Below are 27,998 nucleotides of genomic sequence, written 5' to 3' on the forward strand. Positions count from 1 at the left end.
CCTGTGAAGGGCTGACTGCCGCAGTAAATCTACTGACGGCAGTCGGCAAGTGGTTAAAACAAGTAAATATATTATACTTTCCTATCTATTTACTAATGCTAGCAACATAAAGGATTACAAATAGTCAATGCTGATTGAGAGAATGAAGTTCCACTTCCTGTGCCAACAAGCAAAATAATTATTACAGTAGATTTTTTTGTAAACAGATCAAGGACACATAAAAAAATGAAGGGCATGCACAATCTATTGCTATAGCTTATGGGACTGAAGGGCTTTGTGTTTACTCCATTAAAGAATTCATGCCATAGCAAATATTGCTACCATAATACTTCTGGGTCTGCTTTTATAAAGGGAGATTGTAGTCACATTTCTTTGACAGGCACATTATCTGAAATAAAAAATGCTGTTTGTTTAGAATGCTTTTGTCTGTATGGTGTTATGTAATACTGTACATGAACCAGTCAACAACATCCAACCACTTAGCTAAGAATGTCCTTGGTAATGTTAGTGAGATATATGCAGTTTTTTTACTAATTAAAAAAGGTAAACATATGAAATAAAACTCTAATATTTGGACATAAGAAAGTATCACAGTGTTATACAGAAACAGGGACAGTAGGACAAGTACATTTATTATACCTACTTGACATAAATATGGGTTCGTAGAGTGGGCCAGTATACATACCTTATACATACATACATAAAGAGGGACAACCTGGAAAGGAAAAAAGGCATTGCACTATGTGTACTTTAGTGAAAAGTGGGTGTGGCTAAATTGACCCCTTTCACCCTTGTGCGACTTGTCCTGCAACTTGGGACTGTAAAGTCGCATGACAAGTCGTATCCCATGATATTCAATGAGTACTCTTCAAATCTGTGCAACTTCAAGTCACAACTTCAAAGTAGTCCCTGCACTACTTTGGTTCAACTTTGATGAGGCTTAAGGGTACTTAGATCTCAATATTAGACAGGCATTGCTTCAAGTCCCAACGAAGTTGCGTCGAAGTAGCGTGACTTCCAGTGTAAAAGAGGCCTAAATGTTGAGCATAGCCTAAAGAAACAATTGAAGAGAAACTACACTACATCTGAACACCACAAACCCCCAAAAAAATTTAATATTCAAAACAAACTCCCCCGTCCATCCATGTCTCCATGCTTTATTTTGCCATCACTTTAAAAAAACACTTCCCTAGTATTTCTGGCAGTGGCCATCTTGAGTAAGGGCAGATTCTTGTAAAAAAACAAAACAAAACAATACACATTACAGCTGCAACACTATTGTGAGATATTTAAAATAAAAATAGAAATAGTAAATGTGTTGCGCTAAAAATTCGAAACAAAGTGAGTCCAAGTGCCAAACACAATAAATAAGTCCCAAATAGGTGGTGAAAGAAGTAGGCTGTATTGCAATCAAGGCTCAGAAAATAAGAAAACGGAATCCCTTAACCAAAAGGATCCACCGCCGCCAAGATAAGGATATTTCCTTATTGGAGACACTGGGCCTCCCATTAGGCAGGTCAAACACGCTTTGGGGTATATTTGGTAAACACCACTCCACCATAGATCATATGAGAGGCAGTGACCTTCCTCAGATTGCCAACTCCCGTGGACATCATGGAGGAAACAGTGACATCTATCCACAAGCCGTCCGCCGTGATAGCATAGGTATCCGGTATATATGAAAAAAACGCTAATAGTGTAAAACCTTCTAAAAACAGTGTTTATTAAAATATAATAATATGCACTCACATGGGTCCGATGAATCGTGCGCAGGTAAACAGTATGATCCAACGAAAAGTAAAGCAGTGCCATATCGCAAAAAATGGCCTGGTCATTAAGGGGTAAATCCTTCCTGTCCAGAAGTGGTTAAGGAAGAACTTCTTTAAAATAGTTGGAAACTACTTAGCAACAAGTAACTGCTGGGACAATAAACACTTTGGTCTGGAGTATATATTGTACAGCGGTAGGCACTTTATGTACAGCACAATCTATAGAGTTCAGTTGACAGCAGCATGTGTTATAGTGCACCTTATATTGCTGGTCAGCAGGAGGAAAAGTTGACTGGAGTCTGAAGTCAATGGGAGGAAAACAAAGGCCAGTGTCGGTGCTCAGCTGGAGAAAAAAATGTTTGCCATCAATGGTCAGGGGGAGGAAGAATGTCTGCCCTCACTGGTTAGGTGGAGGTAAAATGGCCAGTATTGTTGGTCAGAGAGAGGGAACCAGGCTGTGATGGTACTCACCATCACTGGGAATGAAAGACAGACACTATATGTGGGGCCCTTGGAGTAATGTTACTTTGGATTCAAGTCTGTCTCCCCAAGACAGTAAGACTCATAGCAGATGCTAATATCATCAGCTCAACCCCCTGTCTTCCAGACATTGTTGAATATGCTGATTTACTCGCCTGTTATCTACTGTGGGTTCTGTGTTTACACTTATGATAATGTGTATTGTAATTCAAGAGCTCAAGGACAGCAGTCTGCTAGTTAATAGGCTCAGGTTGATTGAATCATTGTCAGCTATTAGTTACTGGTGGGAAAGTAGAGTACTGTTTGTGTTGGTTGCTCTTTAGATAATTAGTTCAGGTTAATTATATTTCTGTACACAATTTCATCTGTACATGATAATGTAATCAGGCACCTGACCTGGTGGGGTAATCTGATCAGGAGGGGGATGTCCATCCTGTATATATTCACTGTGAGTTGTTCAATAAGGGTTCCAGTTCTCTATAAGCTAAGCTCCGTCTAGTTTTGTATGGGGGTGGCTAGAATATCTGATACCTATGTTCAAGACTGGAGGAAGCCTATACTGACGGAAGCCCACAAACACAGTGTGGGTCGCGGTTCCGTTACACAGGCCAGTGTTAGTTGTCAGTGGGGAAAAATTACCTACTGTTGGTGGCTAATGCGAGGAAAAAATGCCCCAGTGGGGGAAAAGTGTTAACTCAATGTGCAGAAGTAAGAACACCAGTAAGGCCTGCCTACGGACCGGCACAGTCAGTGTCAGTGTGTGTGTGTGTTGCAAGAGAAATTGTCTGCTTCACAGTATTGACTGTTGCCAGTAAAGAAGCATTTTCAGCTAGTGGTGGTGAAGGAGTTAACTCAGGTCATTGGGATGAGAGGATGAGAACGCTGGCAAAGCCTGTTGGGGGAAAAGTGAGGCTGCCTCCAGTCTGTTTGTTACTGTAGATACTGCGTGCTTTACAGTAAAGACTGTCAATGCTGTAGTATGTCTGAGTAATGGCGGGGAAAAGGTTAACTCGAGGCACGAGAAAGTGAGCGCCGGAAGAGTCTGTTCAACAGTAGGAGTAACCGCTAGTGCATCAGCCTATCAGGAGGAGCGGGTGGGCTTTGGGGCTATCAATGGGGTATAATTCCAGCATGAACAGAGCTGCAAAGCATTATGTGGACCAAAACAAAGTCGGAAATGATTGTTTGGAGATCTCACTATGGGATTATTCAAGAAGACATACAGTATCTCACAAAAGTGAGTACACCCCTCACATTTTGTAAATACTTTATTATACCTTTTCATGTGACAACACTGAATAAATGACACTTTGCTACAATGTAAAGTAGTGAGTGTACAGCTTATATAACAGTGTAAATTTGCTGTCCCTTCAAAATACCTCAACACACAGCCATTAATGTCTAAACCGCTGGCAACAAAGGTGAGTACACCTCTAAGAGAAAATGTCCAAATTGGGCCCAAAGTGTCAATATTTTGTGTGGCCACCATTATTTTCCAGCTCTGTCTTAACCCTTCTGGGCATGGAGTTAACCAGAGCTTCACAGGTTGCCACTGGAGTCCTCTTCCACTCTTCCAGGACGACATCACAGAGCTGGTGGATGTTAGAGACCTTGCGATCCTCCACTTTCCGTTTGGGGATGCCCCACAGATGCTCAATTGGGTTTAGGTCTGGAGACATGCTTGGCCAGTCCATCACCTTTACCCTCAGCTTTTTTAGCAAGGCAGTGGTTGTCTTGGAGGTGTGTTTGGGGTAATTATCATATTGGAATACTGCCCTGTGGCCCAGTCTCGAAGAGAGAGGATCATGCTCTGCTTCAGTATGTCACAGTACATGTTGGCATTCATGTTTCCCTCAATGAACTGTAGCTCCCCAGTGTCGGCAGCACTCATGCAGCCCCAGACCATGACACTCCCACCACCATGCTTGACTGTAGGCAAGACACACTTGTCTTTGTACTCCTCACCTGGTTGCAGCCACACACGCTTGACACCATCTGAACCAAATAAGTTTATCTTGGTCTCATCAGACCACAGGACATGGTTCCAGTAATCCATGTCCTTAGTCTGCTTGTCTTCGGCAAACTGTTTTCCGGCGTTCTTGTGCAAGATCTTTAGAAGAGGCTTCCTTCTGGGACGAGATCTATGTAGATCAATTTTATTCAGTGTGTGGCGTATGGTCTGAGCACTGACAGGCTGACTCCGCCCCCCCACCCCTTCAACCTCTGCACCTCTATTTCCCAAAGACAACCTCTGGATATGATGCTGAGCATGTGCACTCAACTTCTTTGGTCGGCTATGGCGAGGCCTACTCTGAGTGGAACCTGTCCTGTTAAACCGCTTTATGGTCTTGGCCACCGTGCTGCAGCTCAGTTTCAGGGTCTTGGCAATCTTCTTATAGCCTAGGCCATCTTTACGTAGAGAAACAATTCTTTTTTTCAGATCCTCAGAGAGTTCTTTGCCATGAGGTGCCTTGTTGAACTTCTAGTGACTAGTATGAGAGAGTGAGAGCGATAACACCAAATGTACCACACCTGCTCCCCATTCATACCTAAGACCTTGTTACATTAACAATTCACATGACTCCGGGGAGGGAAAATGGCTAATTGGTCTCAATTTGGACATTTTAACTTAGGGGTGTACTCACTTATGTTGCCAGCAGTTTAGACATTAATGGCTGTGTGTTGAGTTATTTTGAGGGGACAGCAAATTTACAATGCTATACAAGCTGTACACTCACTACTTTACATTGTAGCAAAGTGTAATTTCTTCCGTGTTGTGACATGAAAAGATATAATAACATTTTTACAAAAATGTGAGGGGTGTACTCACTTTTGTGGGATACTGTATAAAAGGGGCTGAATCAGTTCTTTACCTAGAACTAAAATATTACTTGGACTGACACTAATATACTGTACATACTTTCACTCAAGGCTACTGTTAGAAATCAGGGGGCTCCGTAAAGCCTACCTGGCAGGGCCCCCCCAATATTTTAAGACAGAAAACAGAGAACCTGTGAATTAGCCCTTTTAAATAGTTGTTTACATTTAAATTACATTTTTAACTTTTTTATACATTTTAAAATGTTGAAAATGTTTCCAGTTTTTTTATTTTACAATTTTTTTAAATTAATTAATTATTATTATTATTATTATTTTTTTTACAATTTGTTCTTTTTTTACAGGGCAGGGAAGCCTGCAGCGCTGTGGAGGAGGGGGGGGGCACACGTGGAGAGGGGGGATCAGAAGGAGGCAGAACAGGGAGGGGGATCAGTGTGGGAGAGGCAATTACAGGAATGATGCCCTGTGTCTGTGTCTCTCCCCGCAGCAGCTGAAAGCCGGCAGGAGGGGGAGAAACTGGCTTTCGGTTGCTGCAGAGAGCCACACAGGGCTTCTTTCTATACTTGCCCCCCCTGCCTGAATGCACTGATTCCCCGTGCTGTTGGGGCCCCCCTGTGTGCCCGGGCCCCCTACAGGAGGACTGGCAGTCCCCCCCCCCCCCCCTATCAGCAGCCCTGCTTCCACTGGCACCCTCATTGAATGTTACAGTTACACATTGTAAATCATAGAACAAAAAAATTCCACTACAAATTATTGTGAAATCAGCCATAAAGGCATAACTGCACCCTTTTATATCCTTGCCCGCCAAATCTGATGACATAATAATATATAGTTAAAAATGAAAACATGGCATAGGGAATAAAGGTATATACTGTAAAATCTAAGCATGGAGATGAATTGATGTGTATTTTGCTCAAATAATTAGTAATGATGAAATTATATCTGGTCTACCAACTTTGATGAATATTGCATCAGCTACTAGAATACCTATTTAAGATGAAAATTCACAGGTGTCACAGGATGTGAGTCAGGAAGTGTTTTCACACCCTCTGCAACACAATTCCTGCCAGAAAGAGTGCAAAGTTACACATAGCACTAAAATAGATAAGATAAACAAAAAGACGTAAAGCAGGAGCTGAGCGAACTAAGGACAGCATGCTCCATAGCTCTGCTTTCTTAAAGTGGTATTAAAGGCAGAAGGTTTTTATCTTTATGCATTAAGATAAAAAAACATTCTGTGTGCAGCAGCTCCCTAATACTTACCTGAGCCCCATCTCGATCCTTCAATGTTGCACGAGAGACTCGGCTGTCCAGGACTCTCCCTCCTGATTGGCTGAGACACAGCAGCGGCGCTATTTGCTCCTGCTGCTGTCAAAGTCAATGAGCCAATGAGGATAGAGAGGGGGGGGATGAGCCGCAGCTCCGTATCTGAATGGACACACAGAGCAGCGGCTCGGCTCCGGTGCTCCCATAACAAGCTGCATGCTATGGGGGGAGGCAACAGTTCCGGTGAGAGACCCCAGAAGAGGAGGATCTGGGCTGCTCTGTGCAAACCCACTGCCCAGAGCAGGTAAGTATGACAGGTTTGTTACTCTTACACTAAAAAAAAAAAAAAAAAAAAAAAGAGAGATTGAGACTTTAAAGCTCAACTTTGGGAAATAGACAAAAATTGACCCATGCAGTGGGCCCCATACTGCAAGGGTTAAATGCTTGTTAGGTCTAGGGCGAGATGAAAAGGCTGCATTAATTACCTTACCCTATCTCCAGACCAGTGCCCGCTATCTCCTTCTTTTCTCCAGTGCTCCACGCTGTGGGTGGTCCCTTGGCATCATGATGTACAATGCAGGACACGTAACCCTGCACTGTACATGGAAGAGGCAGATGTGCTACTATTGGCAGTAGCATCTTAGAGATGAGGCTTCCTGGGTTAGGTCACACAGCTGGAGGAATCTTGCTGGAGCCAGGAATGAGATAAAGATTACTCATTATTCTTGCACCTAAGCAGTGACCCCTTGCAGTGTGTGCATTAGTAGGGGGGGGGGGGGTAGTGCAAGGGAAGATTTGAGTAATTCCTGCTGTCGAGCTTTTCAGAAAAAACTGGAACACACTCAGAAGCCCAATTTTCTAAGGGCTCTTTCACACAGGCAGACCGTTTTTTTGGCGGATCTGAACGGTCCCCCCATGCATCCCTATGGGGCATCGGATGTCAGCGGAGACATGTCCGCTGACATCCGATTCGATCCGTCAAATCTGGACGGATGGAAACCCTATTTTCCATCCGTCCAGCGGATCGGATGGGATTGGATGAGAACGGACCGACGGCCCCTTCACACACTCCGTCCGTCGGACGGACTCTGTTTTTCTCAGCGGGGGATCGATCCACCGATCCCCCGCTGAGCAGGGGGATGACAGCTGTGTCTCCGCGCTGTGTGCGGAGACACAGCTGTCAGTTCCCCATGCATCTCTATGGGGGAAATCGGATGGGAACGGACCGTCGTTTCCATCCGTCCAGATTTGACGGATCGGATGTCAGCGGACATGTCTCCGCTGACATCCGATGCCCCATAGGGATGCATGGGGGGACTGTTCAGATCCGCCAAAAAGATGGACAGGCAGGTCTGAACGGTCCGCCTGTGTGAAATAGCCCTTAATCCACCTAAGGAAATGTGATATACAGATATCCATCCCCCCCGAACCATGAAATGAATGTGGAAACTAGATGAATGATCTCAGCCAATCATACTTCATCTTTAATGTATAAATCAAGCCAAACATTTTTTATTTTTCTAGTGTTGGATAAAAAATGGAGTGGTTAGAACCTCTGTCAAGTTTTTATTGATGTCGGTGTTCCCACTGGGGAGAATCACTTTGTGTTTGAGCCCTCTTGACAATGGCCACCGGGACAAAGCAAGGGAAAATATTCTACATTTTTGAGTTGTCACAGGAATAGATGGAGACATTTTGTAATTGGGACACTTGTTCCAGTGACAACTGACTAAGGGCTTGTCCACACTTGTGGCTTTTCTTTTTGCTCCTCTGATAAGTGATTGCTTGTCAGAGGGTGTTGGACAGGTGGTGAATATGTTGCTTTCCTCACTGCCTATTTTAACCCTCAAGACTGAACCACTGTGCTGTAAATGTCTACTTTGCACATGGTTGCAGGGCAGTTGCGGCACAGCCCTGTTCCACTGAATCCATCTCCTACGGCCTACACTATCCAACGTAAAAAAAAGATTTGACTTTTTAACATATTATAACTAAAATATAAATTTTCAGTGGACTGACCTGTTGAAGTATTCTGGTCAACACTAACTAAATGTGTCCAACAGACATCCAATCTGCAACTGTCAGATAACCAAGACAAACGCGTCTGCTATGTTATGACAGAGCCACATTAATCCGCACTAGCCGTGACATCAAATTCTCACCCTGTGTATACTTATCAGATGTCTGCACAGATTGGATGTAATTGGCTACTTTGTGCCTGGGCTCAATGACCAGATGAGCTTTACACCTGTCCGTAGAGTTACAAGATGACCAATACATAAAACTGACAGGGATCAATTGACAAATGGATAATTGGAATTGTTTACAGTGTGTAACATTGTTTTGACCTGAGTATTTCTGACTAGTGATGTTTAAACACACACGCAATTCTCCTGGGTTAGAAGTACGGAGAAAAAACAAGTAATAGTAGGTTGTAGCGAATTCTAAGATCATACTAATCAGAAATTGCCATTAAAGAACACCAGTCGTGATGGATAGACGTAGACTGCGGCTGCTGACCTTCCTGGCTTTTAATGGATTTCATCTTTTTAATTGACCACTTGCTCACTGGACACTTAAACCCCCTTCCTGCCCAGGCCAATTTTCAGCTTTCAGTGCTGTCGCACTTTGAATAACAATTGCACGGCCATGCAACACTGAACCCAAATGAATTTGTTTTTCACACAAAAAGATCTTTCTTTTGGTGGTATTTTAATCACCACTTGTTTTTTTATTTTTTGCTAAACAAACAAAAAAAGATGTAAAATTTTGCAAACAAGTAATTTTTCTCCTTCATAGATGTGCGCTGAGGAGTCTGCACTGATGGGCACTGATAGGCAGCACTGATGGGCACTGACAGGCAGGACTGAGGCAGGACTGAGGCTGCACTGATGAAGCTGCACTGTTAGGTGGCACTGATGGGCACTTATAGGGAGCACTGATAGGTGGCACTGATAGGCACTGATAGGAGGCACTGATGGGCACTGGTAGGGGACACTGATAGACAGCACTGATAGGTGGCACTGATCCTGAGGCACTGTTGGGCACTACTGATGGTTACTGATAGGTGGCGTTGGTGTGCATTTATAGGTGGCATTGGTGGACACTGGTAGGTGGCACTGGTGGGCACTGCTTAGCAGTGCTGATATGCACTGGTAGGGGGTATGGTGGGCACTGGTATGTAGCATGGGTGGGCACTGCTTAGCAGCAGTGGGTCAGGAGTGTGCAGGACCAATGTCCCGTTCACTCCACACACTATTCCGCTTTTTTTTTTCTTCTCGTGCTGTCAGCGTGAGGAAAAAAAAAGCAGATTACCGACTCTGTTTATATCACATGACCAGCTGTCATTGGCTGACAGCTGATCACGTGGTAAGGGGCCGGGATCAGGGGGCGTGCAGGCAGCCTATGCACGAGGGACATACATGGACGCCCTCCCGGCAATTTAGGACCACACTATAGCCGTCTTTCAGCTACAGCGTGGGCAGGAAGATGTTAATAGAGTTACTGATCTTAACCACTTGAAGACCAGGCCTTTTCTGCCACTGTTTGTTTACAAGTTTAAATCAGTAATTACTTATAACCTCCAACATTATACTTTCTTTAGCAGAGCCTCTAGGGAATAAAATGGCGATCCTTGCAATTTTTTATGTCACACAGTATATGAGCAGCAGTTTTGAAAATAACATGATTTTAAAAAAAATACACTTTAAATAAATAAAAAAGCAAACAAAACACAATAGAAACAACATTTTTTTGTGTAATGTGAAAGAAGATGTTACAGCAAGTAAATAGATACCTAACATGTCATGCTTTGAAATTGTACACGCTCGTGGAATGGCGACAAACTACTAGGGTACTTAAAAATCTGCGTAGGCGACATTTTAAACGCCTTTACAGCTTACCTATTTAAAGTTACAGAGGAGGTCTGGAGTTAGATTTATTGCTCTCGCTCTAATGTTTATGGCGATACCTCACATGTTTGGTTCGAATACCATTACATATGTGTGCGCGAGATACGTATGCGTTCACTTCTGTGCGCGAGAAGGGATGGATTGGGAGGGATGGGGGTCGCTTTACTTTTTTTTTTATCATTACTTATTTTAATCTATATTTTTACACTGTCGCGTTTTTTTTTTGTTTGATCACTTTTATACCTAGTACAAGGAGTAAAAAAAAACATCCCTTGTAACAGAAATAAGGATGTCAGGTCCTCTTTATGGACCTCAGATCTCTTCTTTACCTTTAGGCTGGGTTCACACTATTGCAAATTTTGTCATCATTTACCAAAAATGTAAAAATCGGTTCCTATACAAGGACGCCCCAAAGTGCAGGATTCAGGTCACTCATGGAATCTTTGGGTGTCTGGGTGGACCTTCACCTCCAGGATTTAGACTACTAATAAAAGAGAAACATGGACTTTGGAGGCACAAGGTAAAATAAAACATTAACATTTATTCTTGTATATTTAAAAAACATAAGCATATTGCCTGAAAAGGCGTCAGTATACTAGACAAAAAATGTGATTGATAAAAGGTAATGCAGTACATGAAACAACTAAATAGGAGCTAATAAGGTATTTGCATAGATATCTGTTTAAGATCCGCACCTGTCGTCTTCAGCGATTCGTTGAAGATCCGCACCTGTCGTCTTCAGCGATTCATTGAAGATCCGCACCTGTCATCTTCAGCGATTCGTTGAAGATCCGCACCTGTCATCTTCAGCGATTCGTTGAAGATCCACACCTGTCGTCTTCAGCGATTCGTTGAAGATCCGCACCTGTCTTCTTCAGCGATTCGTTGAAGATCCACACCTGTCATCTTCAGCGATTCGTTGAAGATCCACACCTGTCGTCTTCAGCGATTCGTTGAAGATCCGCACCTGTCATCTTCAGCGATTCATTGAAGATCCGCACCTGTCTTCAGCGATTCGTTGAAGATCCGTACCTGTCGTCTTCAGCGATTCGTTGAAGATCCGCACCAGTCATCTTCAGCGATTCATTGAAGATCCGCACCTGTCTTCAGCGATTCGTTGAAGATCCACACCTGTCGTCTTCAGCGATTCGTTGAAGATCCGCACCTGTCATCTTCAGCGATTCATTGAAGATCCGCACCTGTCTTCAGCGATTCGTTGAAGATCCGTACCTGTCGTCTTCAGCGATTCGTTGAAGATCCACACCTGTCGTCCTCAGCGATTCGTTGAAGGTCCACACCTGTCGTCCTCAGCGATTCGTTGAAGATCCGCACCTGTCGTCTTCAGGGATTCGTTGAAGATCCGCACCTGTCGTCTTCAGCGATTCGTTGAAGATCCGCACCTGTCGTCTTCAGCGATTCGTTGAAGATCCACAACTGTTGTCCTCAGCGATTCGTTAAAGACGACAGGTGCAAATGCTGTATTCCAAAAGAGATCAATCTGTGTGGTCATCACAGGTAAGTCCAAAAATTCATTGAGCCAGAACACTCAACATGTTTCGCATAACGCTTCATCTGGAGCTTGCAGTTCACTGCTCTATATGGTAGAACATGAAAATTAGCTAAGATGCATAAATGTATTGTATACAACAAAAAAAAAAAAAAAACACAAAGAAAAATCAATAGATCACATTAATTGCTAGAAATGTTTTCTAGTGGCTTCACAGATTCCATTGAAATGGATGCAGAAGGTAAGGGTGACTGCAGTGCTGTATTTTGGCCTAGGCCAACAAGGCCCAGGCCTAGGGCGGCACTTTGCAGGGGGGCGGCAAAATAGCCACCCCTGCCTCCACCTGGGACTCTATTGGCCACTGGTTGCTAGTGCCTCCCACCCCCTCCCTCTCTCTCCCTCTCTTTCCCACCCCCTCTTCCTCTCTCTCTCCCACCCCCTCTCTCTCTCCCACCCCCCTTTCTCTCTCTCTCTCCCCCACCCTATTTCCCCTTCTCTCTTTCTCCCCCTGTTTCTCCCTCTCTCCCACTCCCTCTCCCTCTCTACCACCCCCTCCCGCTCTCTCTCCCAGTCCCACCTCTCCTGCTCTCTCACCCCATCCTGCTCTCTCTCTCTTCTCCCCCCCCCCACTTCTCTCTCTCTCCCACCACCCTCTCTATCTCTCTCACCCCCCCCCCCTCACTCTCCCTTACCCACCCACCCCCCCTCTCTCTTCCACCCCCTCTCATGAGATCTCAAAGGTTCTTGCTGGTCCTTCAATTTTGGAGAGAGTTACATCTGTTAGACAGGAAGGGGTGGGGCAAATTTACATAGGAGGGGCGCCCAATTTTAGTCTTGCCTAGGGGCTAGGGCAGCACAAAACCAAAATACACCACTGGGCGCCTGGGAAAGGCTAATGCCCCGTACACACGCGTCGATAGTTGGGCGTGAATTTTCGGCCAACGTCCGATTTTTCGGCTTGTTAGTATGATGCTTCCGACAACCGACTCCGACTTTTCGGCCGAAAAAAATCTGGTGTCCAGGCTATAAAATTTTTGTTGGCCGTCACCATAACGGCCGATTTTCCGCCAGTCAGTACAGATTTCGGCAGACAAAAATCTGATGAGCAAGACTGGGCATGCTCAGAGAAGAAAAAACACACGGAAAGTAAACCAGCACATGACATCACTTCTGAAGTAGATTTTTGTTGGATGAGAAAATTTGTGTGCAGTCTAGAGCACATTTCAACCAACACAACAACACTGGACAAAAGTCGGCCGATCGGTCAGCCAATAATCGTTGCGTGTGTACGAGGCATTACGTGGGGATCCATGTGGTAAATACCAATAACAGAATCAGTTCTATAACCTGTATATATGATAAATGGAAACAAACAAGGAGAGATAGAAATTTCCCAACATGCCTGTAATTTGCTTGTAACTAGAGTGTTAAAGAGGAACAGCAAGGAAAGTGGTGTCAGGAACCTGAATTGGCTTAAAAGGACTGTATATCATAGGAGCGTAAATCCTCCAGGATTTAGTTCAGGGGGTTACCTGAATACATTAGGGACACAGGAGCAATTTTAGCACAACTGGATTGTATGTATATACCGAACTGCCAGATTTTCTTTCCTTATAAAAGAATAAGCAAACCTTGCATTTTGATGCAAGGTGTTCTTTGATGAAAACGTAAAAGCATCTTTTTTAATGATACCGAGAGAAACAAGTTTGAGCATAGTGGAAAATTGAGACTGCAAACATGTTTGTACAAGGATGCAGAAAAAAAAGCCATTTTCTATGTTAGTCGGCAGCTAATCAGTAAACAATGACATTTGAAGGGGCCGATAGATAAAAATACATAATAGCTGTGTTACCTATTGATGGTAGCCATGAAACATCAATGTTCTAGGGCTCTGCAACCTTCTCATTAGGTGGATACCCTCCAAATCATACTGAAATTAGCATATATTTACATGCAATAATCAGTAACAAAACAAGTATCCACACAGCACTCTTGCACCTCATGTAATGCAAGTCATTTTAGAGGAAGATATTAGCATATTTCTATTAATCTCCACTACCTATACCAATAAATTGCAGCATTTTATTTAAACAATATCTGTATAGCACATATTAAATGAATAAACCAGGTGCAGTCCACCAGACTAGTGCTATCTGCCTGGCTGTGAGTCACTGCCTTTGTGACATTCAATTTGCAGAGCATGCTGGGCTTTTTAATTAAAGCCCACGGAGCCTTTACACTTGTTCAAGATGGGGTTGGGTTGGAAACACTGGATCCAAAGTGATTCCTTATAATTAGGCCTTGTTGGTGAAATGTGAAAAGGCTCTGGAAGGTGCTTAAAGTGGAGTTCCACCCTATTTTTATACTTACCTCCATCTTCTCGCTCCGGGTCACCTGAAAAAGAAATGGATAATCGCATATTTTTTTTTTTTTACTTACCTCGTAGCGAACAAAATATACTTACCTTACTTCCTTCTTCCTCCTTCCTCGGCCGCGGCCCGTCGTCACTTCCTGGCTCTGCAATGATTCCTGGGAGCTGGACGTCATAGCTCCCAGGAATCATTGCGCCTGCACCGGCCCCGACGTCAGTTCCGGGTCGCGCGCGTCATCCCCTTCTAAACAGCTTCTGGGCATGCCCAGAAGCTGTGGAGGGGTGACGCGCGCGACCCGGAAGTGACGTCGGGGCCGGCGCAGAGCATCGTGGGACCACAGAAGGCGGAAGAAGACGCCGAAGAGGACGCGCTGGCTTCAAGCTGCCCACATCTGAGATGGCAGCGCTGGACAAGACGTTTGCAAGGTAAGTATTTCGTCTTGCAGGTAAGTGCAACCCGGGACAGATCAGAGGCTAGCCATTGTGGAATGCACTAGCCCTGACTGTCCCGGGGGTATTAAAAAAAAAAAAAACAAATCCAGGGTGGAACTCCAACATTCAACATTCAACAGCTTTAAGCCCCGTACACACGTAACGATTGTTGGCCGTGAATTTTCAGCCAACGTCCGATCGGCCGATTGTCGGCTTGTTAGTATGATGCTTCCAACAACCGACTGCGGCTTTTCGGCCGAACAGAAAATTTTTGTTGGCCGTCAACAGAACGGCCGATTGTTCGTCAGTCAGTACAGATTTCGGCTGACAAAAATCAGATGAGCAAGACTGGGCATGCTCAGAGAAGAAAAAACACACGGAAAGTAAACCAGCACAAGACATCACTTCTGAAGTTGGTTGTTGTTGGCCGAAAAAATTTGTGTGCAGTCTAGAGCACATTTCAACCAACACAGCAACACTGGACAAAAGACGGGCGATTGGTCGACCAACAATCGTTGCGTGTGTACGAGGCTTTAGGAGAAAAGGAGCCCCATACCAACGGTTTAGAGTCTGAATGTTTTTATTTCATTATAGTATATGCAACGAAAAAAATCCATTGCATTTGAGGGGTTCTAATGGATGATTTTTATCTGGGCTAAGAGTTAAAAATAAAGTATGAGTATCTCTAAAAAGGAAGGTTTCAGCAGCGGATTCAATGAGCCTGTCCATCTTGGCTAGGCAACAAATGGGTAATTGTGACAAGACATGGGCAAACAGGCAATCACTACAAAAAGCCTTGTTTGCAACATTATCTATTGTCGTGTTCCAGGCCATTTTTTTGGCACAAGAGATCTGGGATAGATCCAAAGAGTTTCCTAAATCCTCAGAAGCTATCCCATTTTACCCCTAAGCCTCGTACACAGGATCAGATAATCGGACAAATTTTCGTTCGTTTTTTGGTTGCATGCTAGTCTCATTTTGAAACAGAAGAGGTTACTCAACATACGAAAATTCTCGTACGAATTCAACTTCGGAAGTGATGCCATGTGTTGAATTGTTTTGTATGTGTTCTTTCGTTTCTGAGCATGCGTAATCTTGCTCTTATGATTTTTTTCAGACGAAAATTGTACTGAATAAATGAAAATCCGATGTTGTGTTCACATACGTTAAAAAAATGTATAGCCTGCACATTCAGCTTTTGTCGTCTGAAAATTCAAAATGGGCTGTCAAAAGTGCCATGCTAAGGATCCAAATCTCAGCAGATCGTTCGTGGGACTAAATTTTACTCCTGCTTTTCTTATCGTGTGTACGGGCCTTACCACTAAAGACCACCCTAATTTCAATTTCCCCATTCATTTAATGCATTGTGCACTGAAATTCACCAACATGAAAATATTTCATTAAAAGCTCGGTGAAGCAAAAACTCAAATTTTCGCTTATCCCTAGTCTTCACCTAGCCACACACTTTGGGGTTTAAAGCGGAGTTCCACCCAAAAGTGGCCTCTTGATCCCCTGTCATGCCACATTTGGCATGTCATTTTTTTTTGGGGGGGGGGGGGGGTAGGGGGAGAGCGGGTACCTAGTTTTGACGGGTACCAGCTCCCACTTCCGCTCAGGCCACCTAAGCGGCCCAAGTGGAAGTTGTCCCCCTACCTCCCTGCAATCTTCTGGGACATGTCACAGGTCCCAGAAAATTGCCCAGCCATTCAGGACACGCAACACGACTCGCGCATGCGCAGTGTGCACCCAGCTGTGAAGCCGCAAGCTGTCACAGCCGGGTGCCCACACTAGTGATGCCATCACCAGAAGGAGCCAAGGGAGAGAACCGAGGCTTCCGGCGGCCTCATCGCTGGATCGTGAGACAGGTGAGTGTGTGTTTATTTAAAGTCAGCATCTACAGTTTTGTAGCTTCTGACTCTTAATAGGCACAAAATCAACTGGAGCTCTGCTTTAAAGAAAATGTAAACCCAAGATTTTATATTCCTGATATGTGCCTGCTGTACCATGTACTTGTATGAAAAAGTATCCTGTTCTCTTTGTATTGCTTCCTTTGTGTGAAATCCATGGTGTTCCTGACAATCCCTCTGCTTTCCTATTAAAAACGGACCAACTAGGCATGAGAACACAGCATGGTCAGTTTTCTGGCTGTGCTGGAACGCACCCTGATCTCCTCCAATGTTTAGACTTGTCCTGAAATGCAGACCTCTGCACAGCCATTCACTGGGAAGCTCAGTGTACTGCTGTTTCTCCATCTTCACCTCTCTATACAGAACAGAGGTTATGTGATCACTTATAAATATAGGGAAAAAAAGGCATTTATAATGTTTATATATCTGTACAAAAATGTTTTACCTCTCATTTCTATTTTAATCTCTATGGGTTGTTTTACAAGGTAAGGTTTCACATATACTTCAATTTACTACAGGCAAAAAGACTATGCACTTTGCAAGTACAGTTGTACCCTGCAGGGGAATTAGCTTCAGAGCTTAGCAAATGAGATCAAGCTTCAAAAACAGCATTTTTGATTGCTCATGATTGGATGATGGAAGTCAGCAGAGCTTCCCGTCATTTACTAAGCCCTGGAGCAAATTCTCTTTCAAAGTGCAATTGCATATGCAAACTGCACGGTCTATTTGTCTTTAGTATAGCAACCCAACTGAATCTCAAATTCTATTGCAAAAATACTATGGGGTTGATTAACTAAAACTGGAAAGTGCAAAATCTGGTGCAGCTCTGCATAGAAACCAATCATCTTTCAGGTTTTATTGTCAAACCTTCGTTGAACAAGCTGAAGTTAGAAGCTGATTGGCTACCATACAAAGCCGCACCAGATTTTGCACTCTCCAGTTTTAGTAAATCAAGCCCAATGTATAGCATTCTACGTATACGGTACATATATACTTGCCAACTGTCCTGTTTTTGCAGGGACAGTCCCAGGTAATTTACATTGTCCCGGCAAGGTACTTATTTACACCTTGCACTTTATTTATATTTCCATATTCCATTTTGTCTATGGTCAGATCTAAACACATTTCACACTTTAGAATTGCCGGGAATTGTGATGAGAATTTTAAACTTTAGGCAGAAGTAGTGCAGCTGAATGGGAGAATTATTCCAACTCTGCTGCTTTGGCCTCAAGTTTTAAATTCCCTTTTCAATTTCCTGTAATTCTCTCTTTATTGAGTAGACCCCTATAATCTGATGGTAAGTAGGCGGAGATTAATTATGTGTAGTGGGCGGAGCTTCAGGGAAGTGGGTGTGGCAAGTAATTGATAGCTGTGCTGCAAAGTGTCCCTGTAAATCTTTTTCAAATGTTGGCAACTATGTACATATGGATACATCTAAGAATCTTTGTTTTTCCTTCTTACAGATACCTACGGAAAGCTTTGTCTTTTGAATGCTGCGGGACAAGAACTGTCGTGTTGTAAGACGTCAGTACGTAGGGGCCAACCAAACCCAGTCTACAAAGAGACATTTATCTTCCAAGTTGCCCTGTTTCAGCTTACTGATGTCACGCTGATGATTTCAATATACAACCGGCGTGCAATGAAAAGGAAGGAAATGATTGGATGGATTTCACTTGGTCAGAACAGCAGCGGAGAAGAGGAGCAAATTCATTGGCTGGAAATGAAAGAGTCAAAAGGCCAGGAAGTCTGTCGGTGGCACACACTGCTGGAAGCTTAATGAACGTTTCCTCTCTCTCTCTAGAACTTGTAGCATAAAAGGAAAGAAGTTCAACCCGTGCTGAAACATTGCCTTGATTACCTGTGGCATACTCTGTCACCGTGTCAGTGGGAGTGGGAGACATATATTTTTACTGCACTATCATTTCTGGTACAAAGCTGTCATGACGGTTCCACACTATTTCAGATTCCTCTATAGATATTACAGAATAGCACAACATTTCAACCTATGCTAAGCACAATTCATATCTAAAGTTAGCACATCTCAAAACCCGAATGCAGTTTCAGGACGGCCGTATGTGTGGACATCCTTAGGCCTCATATACACTGGACATTTTGCCAACTCTCCTAGCAGTAGTGTTCTACACGTTACATGCATGTAGGTGTTAATTAGTGTTAATTAATTTCATTGGCCAGAATAATAATTTATTATGGCCATTGAAATAAATGAATGCTCAAGCGCTAAACGCGCCAAGCATTAACAGATGTTAACGCCCCTGCTCCTGGACATGCCGCCAGTGTTTTTTTTTTTTCGGAAACTAAACTCCTTTAAATGCCTTTGTGTGCATGGACACATAGGGTCCTTTCACACGGGCTTTCCACCCGGCGGACTAAGTTTTGCTCAGCGGGGATCAGTCCGCCGATCCCCGCTGAGCAGGCAGATGACAGCTCCGTCTCTGCTTATTTTGCAGAGATAGACTTGTCAGAGCCCCGCTCTCCTCTATGGGAGATCGGATGAAAACGGACCGCCTGTTTTTATCTGATCCTATCGGATCCGATCCTCCAGAAGGATGGAAATTAGGGTTTCCTTCCATCTGGATTTTATGGACAGGATCGGATAGCGGCGGGTGACAGTAGACATGTCACCACTGACATCCGCTGCTCCATAGGGCTGCATGGAGCCGCGTCGGATCAGGTCTACCTGATAAACTGACAGGCGGACTGGATCGGAAAGCCTGTGTGAAAGGGGCCATAGGGAGCGATTTACTAAAACCAGTGCAGCTGTACACAATGACCAATCAGCTTTTAACTTCAATTTGTTCAATTAAGCTTTGACAATAAGGTCCCTTTCACAATAAGGCCCCTTTCATTTCATCAGTTCATTCACGTCAAAATGGATGAAGTATTCATCAGTTTTTCATCCATTTTTCGTCCGTTTTTCACCTGTTATTCGTCCGTATTTTTTACATCCACTACCAATGCAAAAACGGATGAAAAACTGACCGTTTGTCAGTTTACATCCGTTTTTCATCCAAACCGTTTCTTAACGAAAGAAAAATAGGGCTTTCATCCGTTCAAAAAAAAGGGATATTGACGGAAGCGGATTAAAACGGATGTCAACGGATGATCATCCATTGTCATCCGTTTTTCCATAGGAATGCATTGATGTCTGTTTTCATTCGTCAACGGATGGATGAAAAACCGGACAAATGGTCCGTATGTGTGAAAATGGCCTAAGCCCGATTGGGACAGTGCTGTTGCCAGCAACAGGCTAAGATTTGGCATGCGATTTGACATGTCAAATCGCATGTCAAATCCTGCCAATGTGAATGGGGGCTAAAACCTGGAAGCTGATTGGTTACCATGCACAACTGCAATATATTCTGTGTGCACCAGTTTTAGTAAATATCCCCCAATAGGCTAATATGCAGGGGCGTTTAGAGGCAGGAAAAAAAAATAACGCCAGATGCCCCTAACAGCCATGGTAAAAGTGTCCAGTGTTGCACGAGGCCCTATTTCTAGGCAGTCATCTACTCTTCCCTGGCTAATAGGGATAAGCGCACTGATTTTGGCAAAATTTTACCAAAGCAGATTTTAGGTTTCTCTCTTTGATCTTCTTAGGCCCCTTTCAGAGGAAGCAGATCCATCCAAGCTGATCCGCCTGGTCAGCGGGGGGATCTCGCCACTGATCCCCACTGAGCAGGCAGATGACAGGTCTGTGTCCGCTCTGCTATGCAGGGTTGACACGGACACAGTCTGCTCTCCTCTATGGGGTGGTGTGATGGAAACAAACTGCATGTCCATTTCCGTCTGATTGTCATCCCATCCACTGGACTTATGGCAAACATTTTGCCATACGTATGTTTTTCGCGGATTTTATCAGATCGGATGCCTGGCAAGTGTTTTTTTTTTAAATCTATACTTCAGCTTTAAAGCCTAAAAAAAGACTACAGGTACACTTAAATTTCATCTTCCCTATTGACTCCAATGCATTTTGCCCAAGTCTCTTGATTTTTTAACAGAAATTTCTGGAAATGCTCATGTCTACTGCCTGAATATATTGAAATGAGCCCAGAAGAGTCATGTTATTTATAATTTGGAACTGTGGCGGTGGAGAAGATGAAATTCCTATTTAATTCAGTGCTTTATGCACCTCATTTTCAGTCCTCATAGCTGTAACATATACACATATTTGGAAAGAGTTGCAAAAATTCTGGCCTGATGTCACGATTCCTCCTCAGCTCTGTTTTGTGACACCAGTGGCAGCTTTCTTTAAGTTGGCCATATACTGTTGGATTGTTTTTTTATTTAGCCGGTAGGCGCCAGACAATGCGGATGGAGAAAAACTCATTCTGAGCTTTTATATTCAGACAACTGGCGCTGTCATTATACCCAGAGACTCCATTTGATTGGATGCATCCAGTTGCAGGCTGGAAAATTTCCAGTAGGTTCCTTTGACAAAAGTCAGTTGAACAATTCACTATTGCCAACTGCTCACTGAGCAACTGTCAGTTGGTTCATCAGGAACCAGCCAAAATTTGCATAGTGTATATGCACCGTCGGGTGCATTGAGTAGTACAGGACCGGTTCTAATAGGAGCGACCTGGAAGCGACTTGCATGGACTTCATAAAATGAATGTCTATGCAAGTCGCGCCGAAGTCGCGGTGCACGCGACTTCACAGGTCGCCCCCTAAGTCAGAGCGACCTAATGTGAATGGGGGCTTACTGTGAAACAATGAGAAAAATCAGATGAATATTCGCCCAATTTTCTTATAGTGTGTACCCCATTTTAGTCATGATGATGCCTGGATGGCAAGAGCAGAGAGACAGCATAGTCCCAAAATTCCCAGTGATCTCATGCAGGTCAAAAAGCAAAAGCACAATTGAACCTTCACATTGTATTGCTCTATGAAAGTCAAGCTGCAAATACAGTAGCAAATATGGGCATCTTTACCATTTTAATTATTTTTATAATGCTAAGCATTGCTGCAAGGGTTAAAATACCCTGCACTAGTAGCACATAGGAGAGTCGGTCCGTTGCTCTCTCATACACAGCAGTGGCTGGGTTCATTAGTGGTCCCACATGGCTGCCTGAACACTGCAATCAACAGTGCACTTACAGTGATCAGTGCTTTTGACTGTAGTATTGTTGGGGGGGGGGGGGGGGGGGGCTCTGCTGGAGAGCCAGGCTGCTGTTTGTGTATGAGATTGTGATCTGACTTCCTATGTTGCTTTCAGCACAGGGTTTTGCATTTAAAACAGGTAAAAGAGCCCCATATGCAGGGCTTTTATTCAGCGGGAACGCGGGGGAACGCAGTTCCAGCACCTCCAGCACTGCACTGTATGTATGTAATGGCAAGTGGTGCTGGGGTCTGCTGCGGGGAATATAGATGCTGGCTGCTGGGGGACCTATTCTAGCTGGAGGGGATCTATTTTTGCAGGGGGGTCTATTGGTGCTGGTGGAGACCTATTGTTGCTGGGAGTGGGTCTTACATTGCTAGGGGGGTCAGTTATTGCTGCGAGAGATCTACTGTTGAAGGAGGAGTCTATTGTTGCTAGCCTCTGTAGAGTCTATTAATGTTGGCTGTGGAAACATGGGACCATTTTTTTACTTTTCCTGTTATCATTAACACATTCCATACAAATTACTTATCACCACAGAATGATACAGTACTTGATTTTGTATTCTCTAAAAGGGCAGTAATGAAAGGTGTGTAGGGGGTGGAACCAAGGAACGGTGCTCGGAGGTGGGTAAGGGTGGAGAATAGGAGTGACTCAATAAGGCGGAGTTCCTGCACCTGATCTCTGCGAAAAAAAGCCCTGCCCATATGTATTATTGTGGCTAACCGACTGGGCTTTAAAAGTGGTGCTCCCAAGAGCTTACACTCATATTTTGTGACTTGAAGTGTATGCAGGGCTGAGGGGTCATGTGGGAGGAATGTGTATTAGTCATATGATCTTTATACTTGGAAGTACTGCATATGTTTATTCTTGTCTAGCAACAGAGGAGTTGGAGATCAAATAAAAAAAAAAAATGTGCTGCTGGTGGGGCCAGGCAGTGGCTTTTTCCTGCATGGTCAAAGAGGTTTACTTTATATTTGGGTGGTCAAAACATTTTTTGTGCATATTTGGCTTAGGGTTGGGAGTTAGTGACCTATAGTGACAACATTTCACCTGTATAGATGTACAGTCAGTTGTCACCCTAGGGCAGGAGAGTGTTACTGGCAGAATCACCAGGTAAAATAAAGGAACAAGAAGCGTAAAAAAAAAAAAATATCTGATAAGCTGCAATATATTTCATTTTTGCTCTTGGCTTTGCATACACTTTAATGTTTGCAAAAAAAATATGAAACCTGATTTTGTCACTTTAAAAAAAAAACTTAATCTAGTCATTTTGTCTGGAGTGCTTGAAGAATTGAACTGACTATAGTATAGATCAGGGTTTCGCAACCCGGTTTCTGTGGAACCCTAGGGTTCCTCCTGAGGTTGCTAGGGGTTCCTTGAGCAATGGGCAATTCCTGCCTCTCAGATAAAATCCCAATGACACCATTGTTCCTTTTAGCTCTCTGTAAGGGGGGTAATTCTTCCCAATGATGACAAGAGTAAGGAGCATTCTTCCCACTGACTGTCACACTAATGTGTCATGAGTTGTAGATTTTTAATTTTAGCAGGGGTTCCTCGAGACCAGAAATGTATTTCAAGGGTTCCTCTGTGTTGAAAAGGTTGAGAAAGGCTGGTATAGATAGTCGTTCATTTTTGGATTGGCCTTTAGCAGGAAAATAGTTTCCTCTATGGTGCTATTTTTCACATTCACAAATCTAATATTTCTAGCCAGGAACTTCTGCTGTGCAAAGAATGTATTGAAGGAATTCCCCAGGGACAAAGTAAGTGGGAATTCTTTCAATATCTTTTCCGCAAGAGCAGAGAGGGTACAGGCAATGGAAGGATACACAAAGTACCTTCAGGAACCAATTAAGTTCAACTTTTCTTTTTCATTTAGAATCTTTTAGGACGTTCCACTGTGACAGAGGTGATAGTATATTTCACACGTCTTTACCCTGGAGGCTTCAATAACAAATACTTGGCAAAAAAGTATAGTCAAAGTCATGTCCTTACTTTGACAAAACTTTTTTTACCTATGTAATCATCCCTGGCTAACAGTGCAGTAGATTTCTTCTTTTTCTGTACTTCATTTTTCATTATTCTAACGCAGAACCTGCAGCATCCACTATACGCTATATAAGACATACAGTATATACTTACAATGTACTCCAGTTACGACTATGGTGTTAATGTACTAAAGGCAAATAGACTGTTCACTTGGCAAGTGTAGTTGCATCAGAGCTTAGTAAACGAGTTGATGCTTCACTTTGCAAAGAATACCCAAACACATACACGGGAAAAAAAAAACGCATTTTTACTTGCACATGATTGGATGATGGAAGTCAGCAGATCTTCCTCTCATTTACTAAGCTGTGGAGCAACTGCGCTTGCAAAGTGCACAGTATAGTTGCCTTTAATAAATCAACCCCTATGTTTTTAGCTGTAGATAAAGTGTGGCATAACTCAAGTATTCCCTACCCCTATTGGGAATATTCAGTGACTTAAAGCGGAGTTCCAGTTTATTAAAAGTCAGCAACTACAAAAAGTGTAGCTGCTGACTTTTAATAAACAGCCACTCACCTGTCCCATGTTCCAGCACTGTACTCACCCCAGCCGTATTCGCCCCGTATCCTCCCTCGGCATCTCTACTATGGGCACTCGGCTGTGACAGCTTGCGGCTTCACAGCCGGGAGACCACTGCGCATGCGCGAGTGACTGGTCCCTGTGACTGGTCCCGAAGTCTTCTAGGACCTTTCATGTGTCCCAGAAGACATTGGGAAGGAGAACTTCTGCTTCCGATCGCCTAAGGCGACCGGAATGGAAGTGGGAGCAGGTACCTGTCAAAATCGGGTACCTGCCCCCCCCCCCTCCTCCCCAAAAGTTTTGTTTTACAAACTCGAGTCAGAAGGAGGCCTTAAATTGGAAGTTCCACTTTTGGGTGGAATTCCGCTTTAATAGGAGGTACAGAGACTTCATTTCTATGAGACACAGCAACAAGAACCAGACAAATTCCAAATCTTTATCACTCTATCCAAAACAGTCAAAAAAGTTTTGATTGGAGACATGTCCTCCAGTCTCATTTATAAGGCCTTGACCTATAAAAACCTCATATAAGCTTTATAATGTTTAAAGAGAACACCACCTTTCTGACCATATATGTCCCATATTTAGGGTGCAACATAAAACGGGGTCACAATCTGCAGCTTCCAACTCCTACTTACAGAATCTGAGGGTCCTTCTCCCCACTGCCTCATGTCATTGTTTGAATTTGGCATGGCTGTATGCAGCTTTGCCTTCACAGTTGCGTCATTCATTCACGGAGATCTAGAAATGAAAAAACTATAAGCACAACCACAAGCAGCAGAGGGACTTGTAGTTCTCAATGGCACACAAGAGCGGTGACATCACCATTCTTGTGGTTCATTGATACTTCCTCCAGCACTGTAACTGAAGATCCGTACCTCAGTACAGACCTGTGGCTGGAGGAATAGTCTGCAGGAGCAAGAGCATTGCACCCATGAACCATTGATTCTTGTTGCAATACTTGGCAGATTCCAAAGCAAAAAATTAAAAATACATTTACATTTTTAAATAATCAATATCAGTGCACTTTTTTTTTATTTTTTATTTAAGGTCTCCTATGCCTTTTAATGTAATTTCAAAGTTGTTTCAAATCTAAAGCTTTAATTTAATATAGAATATCTGGTGATCCTGTCATGAAGGTTCTTGTTTGGACTCCTCTGTTATGGGGTGACAACTGTCCCAAGTTCTGCATTGTCCTCTTGACATATGCCCCATGTGGCTATGCCAACACACATTGCATGGACATAGTCAACCATTGTCACTATCAGGAAGCTGGTCGAGAGTAATGATGTTCAGCTAGCTTGAGAGCACATGAAGAGGTGAAGTGGCTAAAAAAAGTTGTAGGAGATACAAAACAGGATAAAAAAAAGCCCCAAACAGTATTTTTTTTTTAAAAATGCAGTTATTTATGATACAAAGTGGTTTTGCACACTAAACGTTATACATCTGGATTTAGATATACTTCACTGCATGCCTTGTGGATTGTATGTTGGTGAATCAAATCACTTTTTCCCCTGTGACCTTGTAAGGAGATCCACCAAACGTGTTCTGCTGATGAGATCTGAGGACCGGTTTGACAACCTAGGGTGCTTTTGCCTTATTTTAGTTCTAGATGGAGTGATCTAAGGTTGGATCCCCCTCCTGATACTTACTGGTGCACCAACTCCCTAGTGGATCATCCATTGTAAAATTTGAAGACATACAAAGGAACCAGATCGCCAGCACACCCTACATCTTCAGAATAACATCCAACGATGTATTAAAGCAGAAGAGTATAGCAACGTTTTGTTGCAGAGTGTGATCACTGGGTGCAGCGGCGTCCATTCAGATCAGACATTGTGGAGTAAACAGGAACTGGCTTCTTTATTGGAACATAGCACAGAAAGCAAAGATGTCACCTCATTGTAATAAGAACAACAGACAGGAAGAGATAACCAACAAGTTCAGTACAGTGTACAGGATATTACAACACATCATAGAAAATGCATAGCATATCACTGAGCATTAGCGACATCTAGTGTCCTGTTTGTGAACTGCAGTTAATCTGCTAAACTGAAAGCTGTTGTATCTCCAACACGTTTTAGGGCCACAAAGGTCCCCTTCATTGGGCATGTGATGCATGATGAAGGGCTCCTGCAAGGCCCCAAAATGTGTGTGATAGGAATATTCTACTCAACAATAAAGAACCAGGTAGTTGAGTGGACAAATCACTGGTGCAAGGTTAGAGCTGATGTCTCTCTGCATTAGGACCACTGACAGTAGATGTGTAACAAGAATGGGGGGGGGGGTTACTATATGGGCCTTGTAGGGGCCCAGTTACAGGTATGATGGTATCTTTGCAACCCCATGTCAATGCAAAGAAGCAGAATATTTTAATGCTACATCTCATAGCAACAAAATCATCAACAATAAACAGTCTTCTACCTATAAAAAAGCACAATATTTAGGGTGCTTCCGGAATGAAATGTAATAACTCGAATGGGTTGTAAAGCAATGTTAAGAGATGGGAAATAACCTAAAACAACATATCTGCATATAAATAAGAGTATGATTTTTATCACTTACAGTGAAAATGGACTTTGGGAATATTCACTACTATCACTTAGTAGTTTATTAACACTGCATACAATACTGCATGTAACACAAATTGTCTTCTACGCAAGTATTTTTAATTACATGGAATGTCTTTGATACAGATTTAGATTGAATTCTATATTTTCAAATTGCATGAAAAGCAATAAATAAATTGCTTTAAATCTATGGGTATTGTTGTGTATGTTATAACTCAAATTCAACAATTTCTCCATCCATCTATAGCCGCTTTTCTCAGACAGGTTCTTCCAGAGGTTGCTGAGGGTTCCTTGGAATGAGAGCAGATGCTGACTCCCAGATAACTTCCCACTGACACCATGAATCCTTTTAAGTTATCTGTAAGAGAGGGATGCTATTTAGTGACCACCAATGTAAGGAGAATTCTTCCCACTCACCACCAATGTAACGGGCATTCTTCCCACTCACCACCAATGTAAGGGGCATTCTTCCCACTCACCACCAATGTAAGGAGCATTTTTTCCACTGACCACCAATGTAACGGGCATTCTTCCCACTGACCACCAATATAGGGACATTTTTCTCACTGACCACTAATGTAAGGCACGTTTTTCCCACTAACCTCCAATGTTAGGAACATTCTTCCCATTGACCACCAATGTAAGGAGCATTCTTCCTATTGACCACCAATGTAAGGAGCATTCTTCCCATTGATCACCAATGTAACGGGCATTCTTCCCACTGCCCACCAAGCAAGGGGCATTTCTCCTACGAACCACCAATGTAGGTGCATTCATCCCACTGACCACCAGTGTGAGGAACATTCTTCCCACTGACCACCAATATAAGGAGAATTCTTCCCACTGGCCACTAATGTAAGGGGCATTCTTCCACTCACCAACAATGTAAGGGGCATTCTTCCCACTCACCACCAATGTAAGGAGCATTGTTCCCACTCACTTCCAATGTAAGGAGCATTTTTTCCACTGACCACCAATGTAACAGCATTCTTCCCACTGACCACCAATGTAATTGGCATTCTTCCCACTGACCACCAATATAGGGACATTTTTCTCACTGACCACTAATGTAAAGCACGTTTTTCCCACTAACCTCCAATGTGAGGAACATTCTTCCCATTGACCACCAATGTAAGGAGCATTCTTCCCATTGATCACCAATGTAACGGGCATTCTTCCCACTGCCCACCAAGCAAGGGGCATTTCTCCTACGAACCACCAATGTAGGTGCATTCATCCCACTGACCACCAGTGTGAGGAACA

At 43.4% G+C, this 27,998-nt stretch overlaps 1 protein-coding gene across 3 annotated transcripts in view; it reads left to right on the plus strand.

The window, feature by feature from the left end:
• SYT16 (synaptotagmin 16) overlaps positions 1-18,457 on the plus strand; it is a 149,525-nt gene extending 131,068 nt beyond the window's left edge. For all 3 annotated transcript variants that reach the window (XM_082242623.1, XM_082242621.1, XM_082242622.1), the window contains one exon: positions 17,945-18,457. In XM_082242623.1, coding sequence (XP_082098749.1) covers positions 17,945-18,258 — 314 coding nt within the window. In that variant the 3' untranslated portion in view covers positions 18,259-18,457. The remainder of the gene's footprint in view (positions 1-17,944) is intronic.
• Positions 18,458-27,998: the final 9,541 nt, after the last annotated feature.

Source organism: Pelophylax lessonae, assembly GCF_965119305.1.
Source record: "Pelophylax lessonae genome assembly, chromosome: 13".
Taxonomy (NCBI): Eukaryota; Metazoa; Chordata; class Amphibia; order Anura; family Ranidae; genus Pelophylax; species Pelophylax lessonae.